The sequence below is a fragment of the Procambarus clarkii genome, chromosome 67 (genome assembly GCF_040958095.1).
Source record: "Procambarus clarkii isolate CNS0578487 chromosome 67, FALCON_Pclarkii_2.0, whole genome shotgun sequence".
Classification (NCBI taxonomy): domain Eukaryota; kingdom Metazoa; phylum Arthropoda; class Malacostraca; order Decapoda; family Cambaridae; genus Procambarus; species Procambarus clarkii.
In genome coordinates, this window is record NC_091216.1 from 6,405,371 (window position 1) to 6,424,664 (window position 19,294).

A 19,294-nucleotide genomic window follows, 5' to 3' on the forward strand; every position below is an offset into this window, starting at 1 on the left:
AAGAGGTGCAAGTCCCCTGATGCATTGGGCCATAAATCTGTGACAAGAACGACCTGTCCTGGTACAGTTCACTAACGAAGAGCCAGAGGATTACATACTGCATCACAAATACTTACTCAGAGGTAGCGAAAACTACTATAACGTGTATATTGATAAATATATGACGAAAGAGGAACAGATAGCCCACAGGGCGAGCAAACCTCCACAATACAACTCTTCCTATTTGAGCGTAGTTACACACCCCAGTGCTAACCAGCTCACACCTGCTTCCCAGGTCACTGCCTCCCCAAATCAGCCCTCCCTGCCCCTGCTTTTCTCCCCAACACCTCCCCTGATCCCCTCTGACCCCACTACATTCAAATCCATCTGCTTCATCCCACATTCCAAGGACCCCCTCATCCCCCTCAACCCCCATAACCCACCCAACCCTCATCCCTCAACCCCTAAAACCCACCCAGCCCTTCATCCCCTCAACCCCCAAAACCTGCTCGACCCTCACCCCTCCTCATCCCCTCTTCTTCCATGTGACTCCGCTACCCTTGCGAGGGGGGGGGGGGGGTCCACATGGACCCCCCCCCCCCGGTGGGGGACTGGGGGATCCCCCTACATTTTCCTCCATTTCCCTCTTCCCTCCTTCTGCCCCAATGCCCACACCTACCCCTGAGTTCCCCCTGACTAATACAACCTCCCTCCCATTATTCTCACTATCCATGTTCCATCTGCCCCTCTTCCCCCCCACCCCCCTCTATCCTCTTCCCCCCCAACTGTCAACCTCTATATGACTCCCAACCTTACGCTACCTCCCTAACCCCTCTATGCCTATCACACCCTCCCTAATCTTCAGACCCAGTATGCCCTTCCTACTCCAGACCTACCTACCCAGACCCTACCCCAGACCATACTACCCTACCTTCCTAGATGCCCAGCCCCATTCGCCCCCCAAGCACCCCTCCCGACACCTTTTACCCCCCAGACTACCCCCGAATTCCCCAGAATCCCCCAACACTCCCCGCATCCCCCCAGATACCCCCCGGATGCCCCCTAGACACCCCTCGGATCCCCCCAGCCCCCAGTCACCCCTCCAGATCCCCCGGATCTCCCTAGTTCCCCATTCACCTTCCCAGACACCACCCAGATTCCCCAGAACCCCAGAAAAAGGGCGAACTCTGGTACAAGAGTTTCCATGAAGAATCTCAAGGTTTGGTACACCAATGCTGATGGGGTATCTAATAAAGCAGAAGAGATAAAAGAAAAAGTGAGTGAGGCAGATCCTGACATAGTTGCAATTATGGAAACTAAAAAAAATGACATGATCTCAGATGCAATCTTTCCAGAGGGCTACCAGGTGATAAGAAAACAGAGGACACAGAGACAGGGAGGGGGAGTAGCACTCCTAATAAAGCGGAAATGGAAGTTTGAAGACCTGGGAAATCGGGTTACCAATGACAGCATAAGCTTCATACATAGAACTCTGACAGCAGATGGGAGGAAGAATGTTATCTTAGTAATCTACAATCCCCCCTCCTAAACAGTAGAAGACCCAGGCAGGAGTATGATCACAACAACAAGGCATACATAGGTGAACTGCAGAAGGCAGCAACACTAGCCCACAGAAAGAAAGTGAAGCTGCTGGTCATGGGGAACCTAAATCATGGAGAGATAAACTGAGAATCAAGGAATCCCCATGGAGGTGGACAAGACGTGGGGAGCAAAGTTAGTAGATGTTATAGATAGGAATTTCCTAACACAACATGTGAAGGAAGACACAAGGGAAAGAGGAGGGTATACACCGAGCCCATTAGACCTGATTTTCACCCAGAACGTAGAAGACATCGAGAATTCGGAGCATGAAATACCTCTAGGGGCCAGCGACCATTGTGTCCTAGTCTTTGACTACATGATGGAATTCAAACTTGTGACCATGGGACAAGAGGTCTGTGAAAGGAGAGTTGACTACAGGAGGAACTATAGGAGGATATGGGACTATCTAGGTGAAGTGTAGTGGGAGGTAGAAATTAGAGGAAAAACAGTCCAAGATATGATGGACCTAGTCATACTGAAATGCCAGGAGGCCGAAGAGAGATTTATACCAACAGTAAAGGGAAAAAATAAGAGGAAATATAATAACCCATGGTTTAATAGACAGTGTCAGGAAGCAAAAATGGCCAGCAGGCGGGAGTGGAGAAAGTACAGAAGACAAAGGACAGAGGACAACAGGATCAGATACAACAGAGCTAGGAACGATTACATAAACATAAGACGAACATCGGAAAGGGACTATGAGAACGATATTGCGATCAAAGCGAAAAAAGCAACCTAAGTTACTACACAGCCATATAAGAAGAAAAATGTTGGTGAACGACCAAGTGACAAGACTAAGGAAGACAGAAGGGGCATATACTGAAAGTGACAAGAAAATCTGCGAGGCACGAATGCCAGTTTCCATGGAGTGTTCACTACCGAGCCTGAGCAGCTCCCATTGTTAGAAGGGGTTACCCAAGATGAAAGACTATCAGATATAGAGATGACAGCAAGGGAGGTAATGAAACAGTTGACAACACTGGATGATACTAAAGCATTTGGACCAGACAAAGTATCACCGTGGATACTAAAAGAAGCAGCGCAGGCACTCAGTGTGCCTCTGGCAATGATCTTTAATGAGTCACTTATGTCGGGAGAATTGCCCAGTTGCTGGAAGACGGCAAATGTCGTACCGATCTTCAAGAAAGGCGATAGGGAGGAGGCACTTAACTATAGACCTGTATCTCTGACAAGCATCCCCTGTAAAATACTGGAAAGAATAATTAGGCTACGACTGGTTGCACACCTGGAGAACGTTAGGTTTGTGAACCATCATCAACAAGGGTTCTGGAAAGGGAAATCGTGCCTAACAAACCTTTTAGAATTCTATGATAAAATAATGAGGATAAGACAGGACAGAGATGGTTGGGCAGACTGCATATTTCTGAACTGCCAAAAAGCCTTTGATACATTACCGCACATGAGACTGCTGTTCAAACTCGAGAGGCAGGCGGGGGTGGGAGGAAAGGTCCTAGCATGGATATGGAACTACCTAACAGGAAGGAGCCAAAGAGTTACGGTAAGGGGCGAGAGTCGGACTGGCGAACAGAAACTAAAATACCACAAGGATCGATGCTGGGACAAATTCTATTTCTAGTAAATGTTAACGACATGTTTACAGGAGTAGAGTCCAACATGTCGATGTTCGAAGATGACGCAAAGTTGATTAGAAGAGTTGTGACAGATGAGGATTGCAGGATCCTCCAAGAGGACCTGAACAAGATGCAGAGATGGTCAGAGAAATGGCTAGTGGAATACTGGAGTTCAACACGAGCAAATGTAAAGTTATGGAAATGGGACTAGGAGATAGGAAACCAAAGGGACAGTACACAATGAAGGGGGAACAGCCTTCCTGTGACGACGCGAGAAAGAGACCTGGGAGTGGACGTAACACCTAATCTATCTCCTGAAGCACATATAAATAGGATAATGACAGCAGCATACTCAACACTGGCATAAATGAGAACATCATTCAGAAACCTAAGTAAGGTGGCATTTAAGGCACTTTACACTGCCTATGTGAAGCCAGGCTTAGAGTATGCCGCCTCATCATGGAGTTCCCATCTGAAGAAGCATATAAGGAAACTGGAAAAGGTTCAGAGGTTTGCAACGAGACTCGTCCCAGAGCTACGAGGGATGGGATATGAGGAGCACCTGAGGGAACTGTGCCTTACGACAATAGAAAGAAGAAGAGAGAAGGGGGACATGATAGGAACGTATAAAATACTCAGGGGGATTGACAGAGTGGACATAGACGAAATGTTCAAACTGAATAGTAACAGAACGAGAGGACATGGGTGGAAGCTGGAAACTCAGATGAGTCACAGGGATGTTAGGAAGTTTCCTTTCAGCGTGAGAGTAGTAGCACACACACGCACACACATCCATAACGGCCATACCACGTTGAGAACACCGATTCTCGTCCGATCAGCGAAGTTGAGCAACGTTGGGTTTGGTTAGTACTTGGATGGGTGACCGCCTGGGAGCACGAAATGCTGTTGGCAATAATGCTTTTGGTTTGCCACCAGACTAGTACCCGAGCTGAGAGGTATGAGCTACGAGGAGAGACTACGGGAATTAAACCTCACTTCACTGGAAGACAGAAGAGTTAGGGGAGATATTATCACCATATTCAAGATTCTGAAGGGAATTGATAGGGTAGATAAAGACAGTCTATTTAACACAAGGGGAACATGCACAAGAGGACACAGGTGGAAACTGAGTGCCCAAATGAGCCACAGAGATATTAGAAAGAACTTTTTTAGTGTCAGAGTGGTTGACAAATGGAATGCATTAGGGGGTGATGTGGTGGAGGCTGACTCCATACACAGTTTCAAGTGTAGATATGATAGAGCCCGATATGCTCAGGAATCTGTACACCTGTTGATTGATGGTTGAGAGGCGGGACCAAAGAGCCAGAGCTCAACCCCCGCAAACACAACTAGGTGAGTGCACACATACACACACACACACATTCACACACACACACACACACACACACACACACACACACACACACACACACACACACACACACACACACACACACACACACACACACACACACACATACACACACACACACACCTCCCCCCTCCCTCCCTCACCTGCTCTCTCCCTCTCCTCTCTCCCTTCCGCCTCTCTCTCCATGTCCTCCCCTTCTAATTTCTTTTCACTTCAGTGGAAGGGTCGGATCCCCCCCCCACTCTCCCTTTATCACTTCCTTTCTCTCTCTCTCTCTCTTTCTCTCTCTCTTCCTCTCTCTCTCTCCCTCACCCATCCCGCTCTGCCCTCCTGACAAATCCTATCACGGCACAACTATAGGAACAGGGTCAAGCATGGCAGCCAGAGGTACCAGGGGAACAGGGAAGAGCCAAGGTGACGAAATGAAGGATATGTTCGCCCAGTTTCTGGAGGACATCAAGAGTGAGATGCAGGAAATGAAATAGAGCCCTCAAAGAGAATGGTATCGAGGCTGAGAATCACAAAACCATCCAGGGAGAAGGTGGTAATAGTTTTTTGGATGAGAATGCCACAATAAAAGCAACATTTGCGGAAATACTAAAAAAAATAACTCTGAAGTTATGACTGCAGTGATGGAGGTGGCCATGAAAGCAGCCACCTCACAGGAGGCAGCATGCTCCACTAGCCAACTGCTGGAAAGGAACAGATCAGTGATTGCTGTGGGTATTAAAGAGCAGGAAGGCTCTAATAGGACAGAGTGGAATGACAAGGACAAAGCAGCAGTGAATGAAGTACTAAAGGCACTAGACATGGAAGGGGCTGAGCATAGCATTGAGAAGGTTTTCAGGCTAGGCTGGTACAACAAAGACCGATACCGAATGATAAAGATAGTGTTTGCAAACGAGAGCACAAAGGAGAAGATCCTATCAAGGAAGAGCTCCCTGAAAAACGTGGGAAAATTCAAAAATGTATTCCTCCAGAGAGACATGACAAGGTAGGAGAGAGCCGTGGCGGCAGAAGCAAGGAAAAGGCGCAGGGCGATAGGGGAAAACCAGGAAGTCACAGCTCCCAACACAACACCCCCAGAGGCGAGGGGGGAACCCACAACCAGCTACCCAGTAACACCAGAAGGGAGGACAACCCCGCCTCCCTCCTCTGCATAGAAACCCCCCCTACCCCATACCCTCCCTGCCCGCACTCAAATGTTCAGCCAAATCTCCCTCCCCCCACACCCAATCCCCACCCTTCTACCCCTCCCCTCCTCCCGAGTCCTCCCTCCCCAGCCCCTTTCCTTCCCGTCCTCCCTACCCTTTCACCCCATACCCTCCCCCTTCACTGGATCCCCCGCCCCTCATCCCAGTATCCTCTGAGACCCTGTTATCCACCTCACAGGTCCTCACACCCATGGAACAGCCTCCCCCACCAGCAGAACACTCACCAAGGAGGCGATTTGAGAAGGGACAGAAGAAAGTGAGCCTCAAAGCGATGTACACTAACATAGATGGAATTACAAATAAAGCAAATGAGCTTGGAGAACTGGTACTAAAGGAAAACCCAGACATAATAGCCCTCACAGAAACAAAGATCACGAAAACGATAACAAACGCAGTGTTCCCACAGGACTATTATGTTATGAGGAAAGAGAGGGAAGGATGAGGTGGGGGTGGTGTAGCTCTGCTGGTAAGAAAAGGCTGGGATGTTGAGGAGATTGATATTCAGGGCTGTGAAGGTTTCAGTGACTACATAGCAGGTACTGTAACAAATGGAGGGAAAAAAATTATAGTTGTAGTCATATATAATCCACCACCAAATGACAGAAGACCTAGACAGAAATATGATAGAAACAACATGGCCACCATTAACATAGTTGAAAGAGCAGCTTCTGTTGCTAGCAGGAATGGATCTGAACTACAAATTATGGGAGACTTCAACCATGGGAAGATAGATTGGAAGAACAGAGACCCGCATGGAGGACCAGAAACATGGAGAGCTAAGCTGCTGGACGTGGCAACAAGAAACATTCTAAGCCAGAACATCAAAGAACCAACAAGAATGAGAGGAGAAGATGAACCAGCAATGCTTGATTTGATATTTACCCTAAATGAGTGGGATATAAGGGAAGTTAAGATGGAAGCGCCCTTGGGAATGAGTGACCACAGTGTATAACTTTGAGTACCTGGTAGAGCTAGGACTTATCTCCCCCAAAAAAGAACTAGGAATCAAAAGGCTGGCATACCGAAAGGGGAATTATGAACAGATGAGAAGTTTCCTAAGTGAAATACCTTGGGACACAGACCTCAGAGATAAGTCTGTACAGGGTATGATGGACTATGTTACCCAAAAGTGTCAGGAGGCAGTAAACAGGTTCATCCTGGCCCAAAGGGAAAAATCCGAGAAGCAACAGATGAATCCATGGTATAATAGGGCATGTATGGAAGCGAAGAAACTGAACAAAAGGGCGTGGAGGAACTTCAGGAATAACAGAACACCAGAAAGCAGAGAGAGATACCAGAGAACCAGGAATGAGTACGTCAGGGTGAGAAGAGAAGCAGAGAAAAGTTTTGAAAATGATATAGCAAACACAGCCAAGACCGAACCAAAGCTACTAAACAGTCACATCAGAAGGAAAACAACAGTGAAAGAACAGGTATTGAAACTTCGAACAGGCGAGGACAGGTATACAGAGAATGACAGAGAGGTGTGTGAAGAACTCAACAAGAGGTTCCAGGAGGTCTTCACAATAGAACAAGGTGAGGTCACTGTGCTAGGAGAAATGGAGGTAAACCAGGCGGCCTTGGAAGAGTTCGAAATTACGAGAGAGGACATCAAGAGACACCTGCTGGATCTGGATGTTAGAAAGGCTGTTGGTCCAGATGGGATCTCACCATGGGTACTGAAAGAGTGTGCAGAGGCACTTTGCTTGCCACTCTCCATAGTGTATAGTACGTCACTGGAGACGGGAGACCTACCAGAAATATGGAAGACAGCGAATGTGGTCCCAATATACAAAAAAGGCGACAGGCAAGAGGCACTGAACTACAGGCCAGTGTCCTCGACTTGTATACCATGCAAGGTGATGGAGAAGATCGTGAGAAAAAACCTGGTAACACATCTGGAGAGAAGGGACTTCGTGACAAATCGCTAACATGGGTTCAGGGAGGGTAAATCTTGCCTTACAGGCTTGATAGAATTCTACGATCAGGTGACAAAGATTAAGCAAGAAAGAGAGGGCTGGGCGGACTGCATTTTCTTGGATTGTTGGAAAGCCTTTGACACAGTACCGCATAAGAGGCTGGTACATAAGCTGGAGAGACAGGCAGGTGTAGCTGGTAAGGTGCTCCAATGGATAAGGAAGTATCTAAGCAATAGGAAGCAGAGAGTTACGGTGAGGGGTGAGACCTCCGATTGGCGTGAAGTTACCAGTGGAGTCCCACAGGGCTCTGTACTCGGTCCTATCTTGTTTCTGATATATGTAAATGATCTCCCGGAGGGTATCGATTCATTTCTCTCAATGTTTGCGGACGATGCTAAAATTATGAGAAGGATTAAAACAGAAGAGGACTGTTTGAGGCTTCAAGAAGACCTAGACAAGCTGAAGGAATGGTCGAACAAATGGTTGTTAGAGTTTAACCCAACCAAATGTAATGTAATGAAGATAGGTGTAGGGAGCAGGAGGCCAGATACAAGGTATCATCTGGGAGAGGAAATTCTTCAGGAGTCAGAGAAGGAAAAAGACTTGGGGGTTGATATCACGCCAGACCTGTCTCCAGCAGCACATATCAAGAGGATAACATCAGCGGCATATGCCAGGCTGGCCAACATACGAACGGCATTCAGAAACTTGTGTAAAGAATCATTCAGAACTTTGTATACCACATATGTCAGGCCAATCTTGGAGTATGCAGCCCCAGCATGGAGTCCATATCTAGTCAAGGATAAGACTAAACTGGAAAAGGTTCAAAGGTTTGCCACCAGACTACTACCCGAGCTGAGAGGTATGAGCTACGAGGAGAGACTACGGGAATTAAACCTCACTTCGCTGGAAGACAGAAGAGTTAGAGGGGACATGATCACTACATTCAAGATTCTGAAGGGAATTGATAGGGTAGATAAAGATAGTCTATTTAACACAAGGGGAACACGCACAAGGGGACACAGGTGGAAACTGAGTGCCCAAACGAGCCACAGAGATATTAGAAAGAACTTTTTTAGTGTCAAAGTGGTTGACAAATGGAATGCATTAGGAAGTGATGTGGAGGAGGCTGACTCCATACACAGTTTCAAGTGTAGATATGATAGAGCCCGATAGGCTCAGGAATCTGTACACCTGTTGATTGACGGTTGAGAGGCGGGACCAAAGAGCCAGAGCTCAACCCCCGCAAACACAACAAGGTGAGTAGAACTAGGTGAGTACACACACACGCACACACACACACACACGGCCGGCCGAGCGGACAGCACGCTGGACACGTGATCCTGTGGTGCCGGGTTCGATCCCGGGCACTGAAGGGAAACAATGGGAAGAGTTTCTTTCACCCTATGCCCCTGTTACCTAGCAGTAAATAAGTACCTGGGAGTTAGTCAGCTGTCACGGGCTGCTTCCTGGTGTGTGAGTGTGGGGGGGGGGAGGTACTACAAACGGTTGATTGACAGTTGAGAGGCGGGCCAAAAGAGCAGAGCTCAATCTCCGCAAGCACAACTAGGTGAATACAAACACTCACGTTGTTGACGATCTAATCATTTACACCTATTTTAGACTGGCACGACCCTACTCATCAAACTCTGCGCGCCTGTATGAGTATTAAGTAGTTGCCCTCAGTCACTCACATATAGTTGTCCAATGGTTCCCAGTCTTGATCTGAAGTTCTGTGTTGCACTTCGGGTCCTCATTAAACAAAGTCAACACTGGACCAGTTCTCTCTGCTCCATATATGAGGAGATTGTGAGGACCCCGAGTGTGAGTCTTTGCTGGAAGGTCCCAGGAGTGTACAGGTTCTGCTGGAAGATCCCTGGAGTGTAAATGTTCTGCTGGAAGGTCCCTGGAGTGTAAAGGTTCTGCTGGAAGGTCCCTGGAGTGTAAAGGTTCTGCTGGAAGGTCCCTGGAGTGTAAAGGTTCTGCTGGAAGGTCCCTGGAGTGTATAGGTTCTGTTGGAAGGTCCCTGGAGTGTATAGGTTCTGCTGGAAGGTCCCTGGAGTGTACAGGTTCTGCTGGAAGGTCCCTGGAGTGTAAAGGTTCTGCTGGAAGGTCCCTGGAGTGTATAGGTATTGCTAGAAGGTCCCTGGAGTGTGCAGGTAACCCACGTCTCGTTTAGCACAGTTGCTTCATTCTTTACTAATTGACAAAAATATTTAAATATAAGCTGTCTAATTCCATCCCGTCTTCCTAATAGTACGTCGCATTTTGACGTATACTTTATCAAAGGCCAAAGACTGTCGTACTGGAAAATGGCAGCGGCTGCCGCAAATAACATAATGTCCAGTTTTGAGTTCATGGGTTTTCTGGTAGGATAGGCACTTTAGCACGACGGTTTCTTGACGTTAGTAACGCTCGCGAGAACGGCTGTGTATTTACCAAGCTACAACAGTACATGTAGTATTTACCAGGTACCAGCAGTATATGTAGTATTTACCAAGCACCAACAGCATGTAGCATTTTCCGAGCTCCAACAGTATATGTAGTATTTACCAAGCTTCACCAGTACATGTAGTAGATAATGGTTTGTATCTTGTATTTTTTACCAGCCATGAGGACTTTCCTTCCTCTTGTACAGTGTTCCCAAAATTTCCCGAGGTTGCAGGTGGCCCTCCACAGTCGCCCTCAGACACCTGCCCCTCCACAGTCGCCCTCAGACACCTGCCCCTCCACAGTCGCCCTCAGACACCTGCCCCTCCACAGTCGACCTCAGACACCTGCCCCTCCACAGTCGCCCTCAGACACCTGCCCCTCCACAGTCGCCCTCAGACACCTGCCCCTCCACAGTCGACCTCAGACACCTGCCCCTCCACAGTCGCCCTCAGACACCTGCCCCTCCACAGTCGCCCTCAGACACCTGCCCCTCCACAGTCGACCTCAGACACCTGCCCCTCCACAGTCGCCCTCAGACACCTGCCCCTCCACAGTCGCCCTCAGACACCTGCCCCTCCACAGTCGCCCTCAGACACCTGCCCCTCCACAGTCGCCCTCAGACACCTGCCCCTCTACAGTCGACCTCAGACACCTGCCCCTCCACAGTCGCCCTCAGACACCTGCCCCTCCACAGTCGACCTCAGACACCTGCCCCTCCACAGTCGCCCTCAGACACCTGCCCCTCCACAGTCGCCCTCAGACACCTGCCCCTCCACAGTCGACCTCAGACACCTGCCCCTCCACAGTCGCCCTCAGACACCTGCCCCTCCACAGTCGCCCTTAGACACCTGCCCCTCCACAGTCGCCCTCAGACACCTGCCCCTCCACAGTCGCCCTCAGACACCTGCCCCTTCACAGTCGCCCTCAGACACCTGCCCCTCCACAGTCGCCCTCAGACACCTGCCCCTCCACAGTCGCCCACAGACACCTGCCCCTCCACAGTCGCCCTCAGACACCTGCCCCTCCACAGTCGCCCTTAGACACCTGCCCCTCCACAGTCGCCCTCAGACACCTGCCCCCCCACAGTCGCCCTCAGACACCTGCCCCTCCACAGTCGCCCTCAGACACCTGCCCCTCCACAGTCGCCCTCAGACACCTGCCCCTCCACAGTCGCCCTCAGACACCTGCCCCTCCACAGTCGCCCTCAGACACCTGCCCCTCCACAGTCGCCCTCAGACACCTGCCCCTCCACAGTCGCCCTCAGACACCTGCCCCTCCACAGTCGCCCTCAGACACCTGCCCCTTCACAGTCGCCCTCAGACACCTGCCCCTCCACAGTCGCCCTCAGACACCTGCCCCTCCACAAGTAACAATAGTGTATTAATAATAATGACATTGATGAAGGTGAAGGATCCAATATAAGTGTGTATTATAACCCAAGTTATCCCATGTATCCTACAGCAGAAATTGACATTTCAGACTGAAACTGAGGAATACATAGTGACAATTGTATACTGCACCTTGAGAAACGATGTAGGTTACATACGATTGTGTTTTGTTTTAATTCACTAACACATATATTGAGTCTTTCCTTCACCTCCATGCATGCCCCAGGACATGGTAGAAAGTTTCTACAATGGTATTAACAACATTGATGATGACTGACTATTCTTATTGTAACAAAAATAAAAGTTATGTCATTACTAACAAAAATATACTAATAAAAGTGAATGCTTGTTAATAAGTAAACATGTATTTCAGCCATAGGTTAGAGCCGCTAGTAAGGTTACAGTCACTAGTAAGGTTACAGTCGCTAGTAAGGTTACAGTCACTAGTAAGGTTACAGTCGCTAGTAAGGTTACAGTCACTAGTAAGGTTACAGTCGCTAGTAAGGTTACAGTCGCTAGTAAGGTTACAGTCGCTAGTAAGGTTACAGTCACTAGTAAGGTTACAGTCGCTAGTAAGGTTACAGTCGCTAGTAAGGTTACGTCACTAGTAAGGTTACAGTCGCTAGTAAGGTTACGTCACTAGTAAGATTACAGTCACTAGTAAGGTTACAGTCTCTAGTAAGGTTACAGTCGCTAGTAAGGTTACAGTCGCTAGTAAGGTTACAGTCTCTAGTAAGGTTACAGTCGCTAGTAAGGTTACAGTCGCTAGTAAGGTTACAGTCGCTAGTAAGGTTACAGTCGCTAGTAAGGTTACAGTCGCTAGTAAGGATACAGTCGCTAGAAAGGTTAGTCACTAGTAAGGTTACAGTCGCTAGTAAGGTTACAGTCGCTAGTAAGGTTACAGTCACTAGTAAGGTTACAGTCGCTAGTAAGGTTACAGTCACTAGTAAGGTTACAGTCGCTAGTAAGGTTACAGTCGCTAGTAAGGTTACAGTCACTAGTAAGGTTACAGTCGCTAGTAAGGTTACAGTCGCTAGTAAGGTTACGTCACTAGTAAGGTTACAGTCGCTAGTAAGGTTACGTCACTAGTAAGGTTACAGTCACTAGTAAGGTTACAGTCTCTAGTAAGGTTACAGTCGCTCGCAAGGTTACAGTCTCTATTAAGGTTACAGTCTCTAGTAAGGTTACAGTCGCTAGTAAAGTTACAGTCGCTAGTAAGGTTACAGTCTCTATTAAGGTTACAGTCACTAGTAAGGTTACAGTCGCTAGTAAGGTTACGTCACTAGTAAGGTTACAGTCGCTAGTAAGGTTACAGTCTCTATTAAGGTTACAGTCACTAGTAAGGTTACAGTCGCTCGTAAGGTTACAGTCTCTATTAAGGTTACAGTCTCTAGTAAGGTTACAGTCGCTAGTAAGGTTACAGTCACTAGTAAGGTTACAGTCTCTATTAAGGTTACAGTCACTAGTAAGGTTACAGTCACTAGTAAGGTTACAGTCTCTAGTAAGGTTACAGTCACTAGTAAGGTTACAGTCGCTTGTAAGGTTACAGTCACTAGTAAGGTTACAGTCTCTAGTAAGGTTACAGTCGCTAGTAAGGTTACAGTCGCTAATAAGGTTACAGTCTCTAGTAAGGTTACAGTCACTAGTAAGGTTACAGTCGCTAGTAAGGTTACTGTCTCTATTAAGGTTACAGTCGCTAGTAAGGTTACAGTCACTAGTAAGGTTACAGTCTCTAGTAAGGTTACAGTCACTAGTAAGGTTACAGTCACTAGTAAGGTTACAGTCGCTAGTAAGGTTACAGTCGCTAGTAAGGTTACAGTCTCTAGTAAGGTTACAGTCGCTAGTAAGGTTACAGTCGCTAGTAAGGTTACAGTCTCTATTAAGGTTACAGTCACTAGTAAGGTTACAGTCGCTAGTAAGGTTACAGTTGCTAGTAAGGTTACAGTCTCTAGTAAGGTTACAGTCACTAGTAAGGTTACAGTCGCTAGTAAGGTTACAGTTACTAGTAAGGTTACAGGCTCTAGTAAGGTTACAGTCACTAGTAAGGTTACAGTCGCTAGTAAGGTTACAGTCGCTAGTAAGGTTACAGTTGCTAGTAAGGTTACAGTCTCTAGTAAGGTTACAGTCGCTAGTAAGGATACAGTCGCTAGTAAGGTTACAGTCGCTAGTAAGGTTACAGTCACTAGTAAGGTTACAGTCACTAGTAAGGTTACAGTCACTAGTAAGGTTACAGTCGCTAGAAAGGTTACAGTCACTAGTAAGGTTACAGTCGCTAGTAAGGTTACAGTCGCTAGTAAGGTTACAGTCGCTAGTAAGGTTACAGTCACTAGTAAGGTTACAGTCACTAGTAAGGTTACAGTCACTAGTAAGGTTACAGTCGCTAGTAAGGTTACAGTCGCTAGTAAGGTTACAGTCACTAGTAAGGTTACAGTCACAAGTAAGGTTAAAGTCGCTAGTAAGGTTACAGTCGCTAGTAAGGTTACAGTCTCTAGTAATGTTACAGTCACTAGTAAGGTTACAGTCGCTAGTAAGGTTACAGTCGCTAGTAAGGTTACAGTCACTAGTAAGGTTACAGGCTCTAGTAAGGTTACAGTCACTAGTAAGGTTACAGTCACTAGTAAGGTTACAGTCACTAGTAAGGTTACAGTCACTAGTAAGGTTACAGTCGCTAGTAAGGTTACAGTCGCTGGTAAGGTTACAGTCATTAGTAAGGTTACAGTCACTAGTAAGGTTACAGTCGCTAGTAAGGTTACAGTCGCTGGTAAGGTTACAGTCGCTGGTAATGTTACAGTCATTAGTAAGGTATTCACGTGACAATTTAAGTTCAGATAACAGTGCAATTATGTATATTCATAACACTATAATCTTGTTTATTACTTAGTAATTATATAATTGACATCGTTGTAACATCTATCGCTCCATCCCCCTAGCCTCCCACCTCTCCCTCCATCCCCCTAGCCTCCCACTTCTCCCTCCATCCCCCTAGCCCCCCACCTCTCCCTCCATCCCCCTAGCCTTCCGCCTCTCCCTCCATCCCCCTAGCCCCCCAATTCTCCCTCCATCCCCCTAGCCTCCCACCTCTCCCTCCATCCCACTAGCCTCCCACCTCGCCCTCCATCCCCCTAGCCCCCCAATTCTCCCTCCATCCCCCTAGCCTCCCACCTCTCCCTCCATCCCACTAGCCCCCCGCCTCTCCCTCCATCCCCCTAGCCCCCCACCTCTCCCTCCATCCCTCTAGCCCCCCACCTCTCTCTCCATCCCCCTAGCCTCCCACCTCTCCCTCCATCCCCCTAGCCTCCCACCATCCCCCTAGCCTCCCACCTCTCCCTCCATCCCCCTAGCCTACCACCATCCCCCTAGCCTCCCACCTCTCCCTCCATCCCCCTAGCCCCCCACCTCTCTCTCCATCCCCCTAGCCTCCCACCTCTCCCTCCATCCCCATAGCCCCCCACCTCTCCCTCCATCCCCCTGGCCCCCCACCTCTCCCTCCATCCCCCTAGCCCCTTAACTCTCCCTCCATCCCCCTAGCCCCCCACCTCTCCCACCATCCCCCTAGCCTCCCACCTCTCCCTCCATCCCCCTACCCCCACACCTCTCCCTCCATCCCCCTAGCCCCCCACCTCTCCCTCCATCCCCCTAGTCCCCCACCTCTCTCTCCATCCCCCTACCCTCCCACCTCTCCCTCCATCCCCCTAGCCCCCCACCTCTCCCTCCATCCCCCAAGCCCCCCACCTCTCTCTCCATCCCCCTAGCCTCCCACCTCTCCCTCCATCCCCCTAGCCCCCCACCTCTCCCTCCATCCCCCCAGCCCCCCACCTCTCCCTCCATCCCCCTAGCCCCCCACCTCTCTCTCCATCCCCCTACCCTCCCATCTCTCCCTCCATCCCCCTAGCCTCCCACCATCCCCCTAGCCTCCCACCTCTCCCTCCATCCCCCTAGCCCCCCACCTCTCCCTCCATCCCCCAAGCCCCCCACCTCTCTCTCCATCCCCCTAGCCTCCCACCTCTCCCTCCATCCCCCTAGCCCCCCGCCTCTCCCTCCATCCCCCTAGCCCCCCACCTCTCCCTCCATCCCCCTAGCCCCCCACCTCTCTCTCCATCCCCCTAGCCTCCCACCTCTCCCTCCATCCCCCTAGCCTCCCACCATCCCCCTAGCCTCCCACCTCTCCCTCCATCCCCCTAGCCTACCACCATCCCCCTAGCCTCCCACCTCTCCCTCTATCCCCCTAGCCTCCCTCCATCCCCCTAGCCCCCCACCTCTCTCTCCATCCCCCTAGCCTCCCACCTCTCCCTCCATCCCCCTAGCCCCCCACCTCTCCCTCCATCCCCCTGGCCCCCCACCTCTCCCTCCATCCCCCTAGCCCCTTAACTCTCCCTCCATCCCCCTAGCCCCCCACCTCTCCCACCATCCCCCTAGCCTCCCACCTCTCCCTCCATCCCCCTAGCCCCACACCTCTCCCTCCATCCCCCTAGCCCCCCACCTCTCCCTCCATCCCCCTAGTCCCCCACCTCTCTCTCCATCCCCCTACCCTCCCACCTCTCCCTCCATCCCCGTGGCCCCCCACCTCTCCCTCCATCCCCCTAGCCTCCCACCTCTCCCTCCATCCCCTTAGCCTCCCACCTCTCCCTCCATCCCCCTAGCCTCCCACCTCTCCCTCCATCCCCCAAGCCCCCCACCTCTCCCTCCATCTCCCTAGCCTCCCACCTCTCCCTCCATCCCCCTAGCCTCCAACCTCTCTCTCCATCCCCCTACCCTCCCACCTCTTCCTCCATCCCCCTAGCCCCCCACCTCTCCCTCCATCTCCCTAGCCCCCCACCTCTCCCTCCATCTCCCTAGCCCCCCCCCACCTCTCTCTCCATCCCCCTAGCCCCCTGCCTCTCCCTCCATCCCCCTAGCCTCCCACCTCTCCCTCCATCCCCCTAGCCTCCCTCCATCCCCCTAGCCCCTCACTTCTCTCTCCATCCCCCTAGCCTCCCACCTCTCCCTCCATCCCCCTAGCCCCCCACCTCTCCCTCCATCCCCCTAGACCCCCACCTCTCCCTTCATCCCCCTAGCTTCCCACCTCTCCCTCCATCCCCCTAGCCTCCCTCCATCCCCCTAGCCCCCCACCTCTCTCTCCATCCCCCTAGCCTCCCACCTCTCCCTCCATCCCCCTAGCCTCCCACCTCTCCCTCCATCCCCCTAGCCCCCCACCTCTCCCTCCATCCCCCTAGCCCCCCACCTCTCCCTCCATCACCCTAGCCTCCCACTTCTCCCTCCATCCCCCCTAGCCTCCCTCCATCCTTCTAGCCTCCCTCCATCCCCCTAGCCTCCCACCTCTCCCTCCATCCCCCTAGCCTCCCTCCATCCCCCTAGCCTTCCGCCTCTCCCTCCATCCCCCTAGCCTCCTACCTCTCCCTCCATCCCCCTAGCCCCCCACCTCTCCCTCCATCCCCCTAGCCCCCCACCTCTCCCTCCAAACCCCTAGCCTTCCGCCTCTCCCTCCATCCCCCTAGCCTCCCACCTCTCCCTCCATCCCCCTAGCCCCCCACCTCTCCCTCCATCCCCCTAGCCCCCCACCTCCCCCTCCATCCCCCTAGCCTTCCGCCTCTCCCTCCATCCCCCTAGCCTCCCACCTCTCCCTCCATCCCCCTAGCCTCCCACCTCTCCCTCCTTCCCCCTAGCCTCCTACATCTCCCTCCATCCCCCTAGCCCCCCATCTCTCTCTCCATCCCCCTAGCCTCCCACCTCTCCCTCCATCCCCCCAGCCTCCCACCTCTCCCTCCATCCCCCTAGCCCCCCACCTCTCCCTCCATCCCCCAAGCCCCCCACCTCTCTCTCCCTCCCCCTAGCCTCCCACCTCTCCCTCCATCCCCCTAGCCCCCCACCTCTCCCTCCATCCCCCCAGCCCCCCACCTCTCCCTCCATCCCCCTAGCCCCCCACCTCTCTCTCCATCCCCCTAGCCCCCCGCCTCTCCCTCCATCCTCCTAGCCTCCCACCTCTCCCTCCATCCCCCTAGCCTCCCACCTCTCCCTCCATCCCCCTAGCCTCCCACCTCTCCGTCCATCCCCCTAGCCTCCCACCTCTCTCTCCATCCCCCTAGCCTCCCACCTCTCCCTCCATCCCCCTAGCCCCCCTCCTCTCCCTCCAACACCCTAGCCCCCCATCTCTCTCTCCATCCCTCTAGCCTCCCACCTTTCCCTCCATCCCCCTAGCCCCCCACCTCTCTCTCCATCCCCCTAGCCCCCCACCTCTCCCTCCATCCCCCTAGCCTCCCACCTCTCCCTCCATCCCCCTTGCCCCCCGCCTCTCCCTCCATCACCCTAGCCTCCCACCTCTCCCTCCATACCCCTAGCCTCCCACCTCTCCCTCCATCCCCCTAGCCCCCCACCTCTCTCTCCATCCCCTAGCCTCCCACCTCTCCCTCCATCCCCCTAGCCTCCCACCTCTCCCTCCATCCCCCTAGCCCCCCACCTCTCCCTCCATCCCCTTAGCCCCCCACCTCTCTCTCCATCCCCCTAGCCTCCCACCTCTCCCTCCATCCCCCTAGCCTCCCACCTCTCCCTCCATCCCCCTAGCCCCCCACCTCTCTCTCCATCCCCCTAGCCCCCCTCCTCTCCCTCCATCCCCCTAGCCTCCCACCTCTCTCTCCATCCCCCTAGCCTCACACCTCTCCCTCCATCCCCCTAGCCCCCCACCTCTCCCTCCATCCCCCTAGCCCCCCACCTCTCCCTCCATCCGCCTAGCCCCCCACCTCTCTCTCCATCCCCCTAGCCCCCCGCCTCTCCCTCCATCCCCCTAGCCTCCCATTTCTCCCTCTATCCCCCTAGCCTCCCACCTCTCCCTCCATCCCCCTAGCCTCCCACCTCTCCCTCCATCCCCCTAGCCTCTCACCTCTCCCTCCATCCCCCTAGCCCCCCACCTCTCTCTCCATCCCCCTAGCCTCCCACCTCTCTCTCCATCCCCCTAGCCTCCCACCTCTTCCTCCATCCCCCTAGCCCCCCACCTCTCCCTCCATCTCCCTAGCCCCCCACCTCTCCCTCCATCCCCCTAGCCCCCCCACCTCTCTCTCCATCCCTTTATCCCCCCGCCTCTCCCTCCATCCCCCTAGCCTCCCACCATCCCCCTAGCCCCCCACCTCTCTCTCCATCCCCCTAGCCCCCCACCTCTCCCTCCATCCCCCTAGACCCCCACCTCTCCCTCCATCCCCCTAGCCTCCCACCTCTCCCTCCATCCCCCTAGCCCCCCGCCTCTCCCTCCATCCCCCTAGTCCGCCACCTCTCCCTCCATCCCCCTAGCCCCCCACCTCTCTCTCCATCCCCCTAGCCTCCCACCTCTCCCTCCATCCCCCTAGCCTCCCACCATCCCCCTAGCCTCCCACCTCTCCCTCCATCCCCCTAGCCTACCACCATCCCCCTAGCCTCCCACCTCTCCCTCCATCCCCCTAGCCTCCCTCCATCCCCCTAGCCCCCCACCTCTCTCTCCATCCCCCTAGCCTCCCACCTCTCCCTCCATCCCCCTAGCCCCCCACCTCTCCCTCCATCCCCCTGGCCCCCCACCTCTCCCTCCATCCCCCTAGCCCCTTAACTCTCCCTCCATCCCCCTAGCCCCCCACCTCTCCCACCATCCCCCTAGCCTCCCACCTCTCCCTCCATCCCCCTAGCCCCACACCTCTCCCTCCATCCCCCTAGCCCCCCACCTCTCCCTCCATCCCCCTAGTCCCCCACCTCTCTCTCCATCCCCCTACCCTCCCACCTCTCCCTCCATCCCCGTGGCCCCCCACCTCTCCCTCCATCCCCCTAGCCCCCCACCTCT

General features: G+C 52.6%; 2 protein-coding genes and 1 pseudogene across 2 annotated transcripts; 2 read left to right on the forward strand and 1 right to left on the reverse strand.

Moving 5' to 3' along the window:
* Positions 1–2,524: 2,524 nt before the first annotated feature.
* LOC123767793 (uncharacterized) lies at positions 2,525–11,533 on the forward strand. Its single transcript, XM_069310719.1, has 2 exons — positions 2,525–2,633; positions 10,317–11,533. The coding sequence occupies exons 1-2, from the start codon at positions 2,525–2,527 to the stop codon at positions 11,531–11,533; spliced, it is 1,326 nt and encodes a 441-aa protein (XP_069166820.1).
* On the forward strand, positions 3,967–4,085 carry LOC123752294 (5S ribosomal RNA; annotated as a pseudogene).
* A 315-nt stretch (positions 11,534–11,848) lies between the features above and the next one.
* LOC138355521 (cysteine-rich, acidic integral membrane protein-like) lies at positions 11,849–14,340 on the reverse strand (the record flags this gene model as incomplete). The annotated part of the gene is given in 7 exon segments (XM_069310720.1): positions 11,849–12,099; positions 12,102–12,134; positions 12,137–12,348; positions 12,350–12,545; positions 12,548–12,580; positions 12,583–12,777; positions 12,780–14,340. Coding segments are annotated over 7 exon segments (2,481 nt in total), but the record flags the coding sequence as incomplete, so codon positions are not given.
* Positions 14,341–19,294: the final 4,954 nt, after the last annotated feature.

What these genes read in the sequence shown, in the direction of transcription:
- LOC123767793 (XM_069310719.1), top strand. Translation starts at nt 2,525, where the DNA reads ATGACAGCAAGGGAGGTAATGAAACAGTTGACAACACTGGATGATACT. An exon ending in AGAAGCAGCGCAGGCACTCA is followed by an intron (nt 2,634 to 10,316) that starts GTGTGCCTCTGG and finishes CCTCTTGTACAG; the next exon opens with TGTTCCCAAAATTTCCCGAG.